The following is a 7,625-nucleotide window of genomic DNA, read 5'->3' on the forward strand; positions in this document are numbered from 1 at the left end:
TGGGGACAGAGTTTTGCTCTTGTTGCCCAAGCTGGAGTACAATGGTGCAATCTCCGCTCAATGCAACCTCTGCCTCCCAGTTTCAAGTGATTCTCCTGCCTCAGTCTCCCCAGTAGCTGGGATCACAGGTGTGTGCCACCACACCCAGCTAATTTTTGTATTTTTTTCAGTAGAGAAAGGGTCTGACCATGTTGGCAAGGCTGGTCTCCAACTCCTGACCTCAAGTGATCTACCCGCCTCGGCCTCCCAAAATATTGAGATTGCAGGCGTGAGCCACCGTGCCCAGCCAACATTAAATCTTAAGTCTTAAAAATAATCTTCCTTGGTTCCATGTCCCACTTTCAGACATACTGAGTGGAGAACCTGTCTCCAAAGCTTTGGGCAGCCCTGCTCCCAGGGCAGCTTGGTGCCTGGCTTGCATCCTGGCTCCCTGGGGCTAGAATCACACACTGGCTGCTCTACTGCTCTGGGTCAAGGGAGCAGATCTGCCCCAGCTCTGCTGGGCATTGGGCTTCACAGGAACTCTCTGTGGTGCTCCACACACTCGGAGGCTTTTGCACTCTGCGCCTTTATGAGGGCACTAATTCCATTAATGAGGGCTCTGTTCTTAGAACCTAGTCACCTCTCAAAGGCCCATACCCAAATACTATCAATTGAGGATTAGCTTTCAATATGTAATTTTTGGGGAGACAAAAACATTCAGACCGTAACAACCCTAATACTATCTTTAACTACATTTAACATGATATGAACTCAGTGCTTCAATTCAAAGACATTGTCAGACTGGATTAAAACAAATGTTCTAATGCTTACATGGGATCCACATTAAATACAAAGACACAGAAAAGTTTAAAGTAAAAAGATTTTTTTAAAAAAAGCTATTCCATGATAATATTAATGGAAAAACAGTTAATGAAATCAAACAAAAGTGACCACATACAGCAAGAAGTAGGAACCTAGTTAAAGATGTTAAAATGATACAAGGTAGTATATACCTATAATATTATAATTATATGTGATATATTCTGTATTATAATGTTAAATGTATAATCATTTGATAAAATAAAATAACATGATGATAAAATCATTATAATCAGACTATCAAGATGAAAGGGTAAATTCCACAGGAAAATATAGTGATCTTAAACTCATGTCCCCCTAATAAAACAGCATCAAATTATGTAGTGAAAATTGGCCAGTCATGGTGGCTCGCGCCTGTAATCCCAGCACTTTGGGAGGCCAAGGCGGGTGGATCACTTGAGGTCAGAAGTTCAAGACCAGTCTGGCCAACATGGTGAAACCCTATCTCTACAAAAAATACATTAAAAAAAAAAAAAGGAAAAGAAAATTAGCTGAGCGTGGTGGTGTGCCCCTGTAGTCCCAGCTACTCGGGAGGCTGACGCAGGAGAATCACTTGAACCTGGGAGGCGCAGGCTCCCACCACCACTCTTCAGCCTGGGCGACAGGTGAGTGAGACTCTATCTCAAAAAAAAAAAAAAAAAATTATGTAGTACAAATTGACAGCATATAATGAAAGTATAAGTAGAGAAATTCACACTCATTAATTGAAATTTTCCCCCATCCCTTCAGTAACTAATGAGACAGTTAGATAAAAATATTAACAGAAGCCAGGCACGTGGCTCACACATGTAATCCCAGCACTTTGGGAGGCTGAGTCTGGTGGTTCACTTGAGCTCAGGAACTCAAGACCCGCCTGGGCAACATGGTGAGACCCCATCTCTATGAAAAATACAAAAAATTAGCCTAGTGTGGTGGTGCACGCCTGTAGTCCCAGCTATTAGGGGGGCTGAGAGGGGATGATTACTTGTGCCCAGGAGGTTGAGCCTGCAGTGAGCTGCAATTGCGCCACTGTACTCCAGCCTGAGTGACAAAGCAAGACCCAGTCTCAAAAAAAAAAAAAAAAAAAAAAATCAGTAGAGAAATTTGAACAACATAGTATGTTTGACTAGTTGACAAATTTAGAGTTTTGCACCCAACAAATGCAGAACAATTTTTCAAGTACATATGAAATAATTAGAAAATAACTATACACTGGGGAGTAAGTTTCAAAAAATATCTATGAATTGAAGTCATACTGAGTATGTTCTCAGTTTACAGTGTAATTAAACAGGAAATCAACAACAAAAAGGGTAGAAAATCTCCAAACGGTTGAAGATGATCAACTATATACATACATGTGTATATATACACACAAGCATGCACACACGTGTATACACACGTGTATAAACTATATACATACATGTGTATATACACACAAACATATAAACACAAACGTGTGTATATATGTGTGTGTATATAGTTGATCATCTTCAACCGTTTGGAGATTTTCTATTATATATATTTTTTCTTTAACTTTATATGGTGTTTTATCATATAGTGCTTCTTATGGACATAGTTTAAGAATCGTCTGTTATTTTTTTCACAGAAAGCATGAAACTGCAGGGGAGCTGATTTGTATAGATCCTGGTAAAAAGATAATTGAGTAGGTAAATTCCAGGGAGCTTTTGTACAGTTGATCCCCCTGTCAGTGGCTTTGGAGTCCTTAGTTTCAGTTACTCGTGGTCAACTGTGGTCTAAAAATATTAAACTGAAAATTCCAGGAATACACACTTCCTAAGTTTTCTTTTTTTTTTTTTTTTTTTTTTTTTTTTTTTTTTTTTTTTGAGACGGAGTCTCACGCTGTTGCCCAGGCTGGAGTGCAGTGGCGCGATCTCGGCTCACTGCAAGCTCCGCCTCCCGGGTTCCCGCCATTCTCCTGCCTCAGCCTCCTGAGTAGCTGGGACTACAGGCGCCCGCCACCGCGCCCGGCTAATTTTTTGTATTTTTAGTAGAGACGGGGTTTCACTGTGGTCTCGATCTCCTGACCTTGTGATCCGCCCGCCTCGGCCTCCCAAAGTGCTGGGATTACAGGCTTGAGCCACCGCGCCCGGCCCACACTTCCTAAGTTTTCAATTGTGTGGGGTTCTGATTAGCCTGATGAGATCCAGCCATCTTACTCCTTCCCACAGAGGGTGAGTCCTCCCTTTGCCCAGCGTTTCCCTGCTGTCTACACTATTCACCTGTTAGTCATTTCACAGTCTGGGTTATTAGATGACCGTGGCAACGACCAGTGCGGTATGTTCAAGTCGCCCTCATTTTACTGACTTTTTGCCCTTATTTCTTTCTGGCTCCAAAGTGCAAGAGAAGTGATGCTGGCAATTTAGATATGCCAAAGAGAAGCTGCAAATGCCTCCTTTAAATTAAAAGGTAAAACTTCTGGACTTAATAAGAAAAGGAAAAAAAAATCATATGCAGAGGTTGCCAAGATCTACTAAAAACAAATCTTCTATCCATGAAAATGTGAAGAAGAAAAAAGAAATGCATGCTAGTTTTGCTGTTGCGTCGTTTTTGGATGGAAGAACGGAAACATGTTCCCACTGATGGCAATGGGTACTATCCATGGTTTCATCAGGCATCCACTGGGGCTCTTGGAACCTATCCCCTACAGGTATGGGAGGGTTACTGAATTTCTGGCCCTACAGGCTTCTACTGGCGACTTTAGGTTTCTCGGGATCTTAGGCCCCTTTCTCTAAGATGCATCCTAGAGGACCAGAAATGCACTTTATTTGGGCTTTGCCCGCTTTTGTGGAAGGGAAGCTTACTAGACGATATAATCTCGTGTTTTAATTTGCTGTCTCTCCTAAAGGGAATGTGGAGGGAAAAAAAAAAAAAGCAGAAATTGGAAATAACCAATATTTAATTAATTTCATTCGATTCTCAGGGGAACTGGTGAGGAACCTAAGATGGTTTCCGCTTCCTAAAGGTAGAATCCAAGGTCCAGGGAAATAGCAACAGAGGAGTTCAAGACTGCCCCCTGCTAGTCCTTCCTTGGCTACTCTCCGCTGTGATCGCAGGATAGCTTTCATTTGCAGGAGAATCGGGCATGTGTGTGGATGAGTAGAGAGTGTGTTGAACAACTTGCAACAATTTATGAAATATGCATTGTCATGGTTCCTTAAAAGGCTTTGCGGAAGCCGTTTGTCTTTACTAATCAAGTCTTCACTTACACAAAAGTAGAAGTAGAAGTAGTTTTAGAAAACATACTAGCAATCTTCTATCCCCTTGAAGACCAGAGTAGCAGAAAACAGGTGATTTGCATTATAAAATTGCACTCACAGATTTCACATTACATTAGCCCATTTGTGTTACGGTGTTTAAAAAATGCAACAGGAGCCCCCACTGCATTGTTCTCCTTTAAAAATAGATCACTTACACCCTAACTTTGTTTTTCTTAAATTCGATTCTTAACAGGAGAACTTTCTATTACTTCAGATGGAGTGAGGTTGCACTACTAGGATGGAAGAAAGGAATCCCTTAATTTTGGAGGAATTTCTGTTCTCTGTTAGTTCCAAGACCATTTTACTGGGGGTGGGGGATGGGCGCGGCGGTCGGGGCAGTGGAACGCAGTCGCGGCTGCGCCATCCCTGCACTTCCAGGCGCGCGGGAGGGACCGGCGGGGACGCGAGCTGCGGACTCTGGCGAACGCGGGGAGGCAGACACCAGGAGGCAGACAACCAGCCGGCAGGCGTTTCAGCCTCCCAGCAGCCGGTGGGCTCCTCTCCTGACAGCTCCAGGAAAGGCAGACCCCTTCCCCAGCCAGCCAGGTAAGGTAAAGACTGCTGTTGAGCTTGCTGTTACTGAGGGCGCACAGACCCTAGGGAGACCGAAACTTGCCACTGCGGGATTCGGTGGGGTGACCTGGGTCTACTGAAGTTTCCTAAAAGAGGGGAGAAGGGTTTGTATTTTTCCTACAAAGGGAAGGATTCTTCTCTCTCTAGCACTTCGTTTAATGTATTCAACTGGTAGAAGTGAGATTTCAACAGGTAGCAGAAGCGCTCACGTGGAGAGGTTTAGGGCATGATGGCGCCCTCCTCCACACACACACACACACACACCCCCCTCGGGACCGCGCCTTTTTCTAAAGTTACACGTCGACGAACTAACCTATGCTTTAAACTCCTCTTTCCAGCCCCGTGAGTCCGCGGCGACAGTGGGCCGTGGGGTGGCTGGGAACGGCACCCTCCTCTAGAAAAACCAGAGAACGGCTTGGAGAGCTGAAGCGAGCGTCCGCGAGCAGGTCCGTGCAGACCCGGGCTTCGGGACCGCTGAGTTCCGTGGGGCGGCCGTGGGGGACGCCGAGTCGCCGGCTCCTCTGCCTTCGTTGAGATGGACAACGCCTCGTTCTCGGAGCCTTGGCCCGCCAACGCATCGTGCCCCGGCTGGGCGCTGAGCTGCTCCAACGCGTCGACTCTGGCGCCGCTGCCGGCACCGCTGGCGGTGGCTGTGCCGGTTGTCTACGCGGTGATCTGCGCCGTGGGTCTGGCGGGCAACTCCGCCGTGCTGTACGTGTTGCTGCGGGCGCCCGGCATGAAGACCGTCACCAACCTGTTCATCCTCAACCTGGCCATCGCCGATGAGCTCTTCACACTGGTGCTGCCCATCAACATCGCCGACTTCCTGCTGCGGCAGTGGCCCTTCGGGGAGCTCATGTGCAAACTCATCGTGGCTATCGACCAGTACAACACCTTCTCCAGCCTCTACTTCCTCACCGTCATGAGCGCCGACCGCTACCTGGTGGTGTTGGCCACTGCCGAGTCGCGCCGAGTGGCCGGCCGCACCTACAGCGCAGCGCGCGCGGTGAGCCTGGCCGTGTGGGGGCTCGTCACACTCGTCGTGCTGCCCTTCGCAGTCTTCGCCCGGCTTGACGACGAACAGGGCAGGCGCCAGTGCGTGCTGGTCTTCCCGCAGCCCGAGGCCTTCTGGTGGCGCGCGAGCCGCCTCTACACGCTCGTGCTGGGCTTCGCCATCCCGGTGTCCACCATCTGTGTCCTCTATACCACCCTGCTGTGCCGGCTGCATGCCATGCGGCTGGACAGCCACGCCAAGGCCCTGCAGCGCGCCAAGAAGCGGGTGACGTTCCTGGTGGTGGCGATCCTGGCCGTGTGCCTCCTCTGCTGGACGCCCTACCACCTGAGCACCGTGGTGGCGCTCACCACCGACCTCCCGCAGACGCCGCTCGTCATCGCTATCTCCTACTTCATCACCAGCCTGAGTTACGCCAACAGCTGCCTCAACCCGTTCCTCTACGCCTTCCTGGACGACAGCTTTCGCAGGAACCTCCGCCAGCTGATAACTTGCCGCGCGGCCGCCTGACTCCCCCATCGTCCGGCTACGCAAATGCCCCGCCACCCCTGGCCCGCGCAGGAGGAGCCGCCGCCAGAGTGCGGGACCCGACAGGCCTCGTAGGCCTCCCGGGGAAACTGACTCTCTCCCCCATCCCCTACTTAGCAGATCGGAAGCGCTGCGGCTGCGCCAGCAGGTTGACCTTGCCCTCCAGGTGATGCGCGTCCACGCCGCGTGAGCAGCACTGCGGCTGAGATCGCCACGCCGAGCGCTACCTCACACAGAGGTAGAGGTAGAGGAGGGCAGAGGAGGAGGCGGGTGTTGCTGGGAGCCGCCCCCTCCCTGCCCTGCTCCCTGCTCCCTGCTCCCTGCTCCCCCACCCCGAGCCCTGGTCGTCTGGAACCTGGCTGGAGTAGGAGCTCTCTGCGCCTTCGAAGGGAGGCCCGAGGACGCTGCGGGCGCCCTTAGGCGTCGGCTCCGCGTGTCCCCTGCTGTAGCTGGCGCACAGCCGGGGCGGGTCACCTTGTCCTCCGCGCGCTCTGGGAAGAGGGTTGGGCGCGAGCGTTTGGCGCCCACCCTGTGAGACGCACTTGGCCTGGCGCCGCGCGCGGGGACGGCTGCCGAGGCCGCCAGCGTCTCTCAACTCGGGAAAACACACCAACTCGGGGTGCCCCATCGGGGTGCGTGTACACCCCTGTGTGGTATGGTGTGCGCGCCTTTGCGGAGGCATGAGATTCGGGGAAGGAGGGTGGCGCTTGGCTGTGACTGCCTAGAATATGATACGAATAGTGATCCTTCTTCTTGTATGCCCCAACTCCTTCTTTTCTTTGTCTTTTCTCTTTCCTATCCGTAATCTCCCCTGAAAATGTCTCAGACTTCCTGAGCAAGGAACCTGGAGTAGCCCGGGCGCGCGGTTCCGGCGCCCCCCGTAGGAGCCAGCGGCCGGGCGCTTAGCGTCCGAGGACCGCAGGGCTTTGTGGTGGAGCGCTCGGGCTGAGCGCGCTTCACAGCACTGCGGCGCACTGGTCATCGCTGCTTCTAGAGGACGCCAAGCCCCACGCCCCATTCCCCCAATTGGCCTCGTCTCTTGTCTGACTTAGACCAGTTTGTTGTAACTGTTCATGTGTGTACTGTTTTTCAGAACTGAAAACTTTACAAATAATGTACATGTCTTAATCTCACGAGTTGCCATGAAGATCAAATAAGATAAAAAGAAATGCTATCTATTCTCTTGTGTTCCCTTTCTCCTCTGTGCTTCCTGGGCCTCGCCTTAGGGACAGCAGGAAGCAGAGATGACCGATGGCTTCAGGTTTTTTCTGCTGGACTTTTCACAGGGAGCTGTGGATTACCTGGGCTTTATTCCTTACTTGTAGACAGCATCCGGCAGGTAGTCCCGGTAAACCGGGTAAATACTGGTTCTGGAGTCATCAGGGATACTGGCC

General features: G+C 50.3%; 1 protein-coding gene across 1 annotated transcript; it reads left to right on the forward strand.

The window, feature by feature from the left end:
• Nucleotides 1-5,226: 5,226 nt before the first annotated feature.
• On the forward strand, nt 5,227-6,213 carry NPBWR1 (neuropeptides B and W receptor 1). The gene is given in 1 exon segment (NM_001194227.2): nt 5,227-6,213. A coding segment is annotated over 1 exon segment (987 nt).
• Nucleotides 6,214-7,625: the final 1,412 nt, after the last annotated feature.

Source organism: Macaca mulatta, chromosome 8 (assembly GCF_049350105.2).
Source record: "Macaca mulatta isolate MMU2019108-1 chromosome 8, T2T-MMU8v2.0, whole genome shotgun sequence".
Lineage (NCBI taxonomy): Eukaryota > Metazoa > Chordata > Mammalia > Primates > Cercopithecidae > Macaca > Macaca mulatta.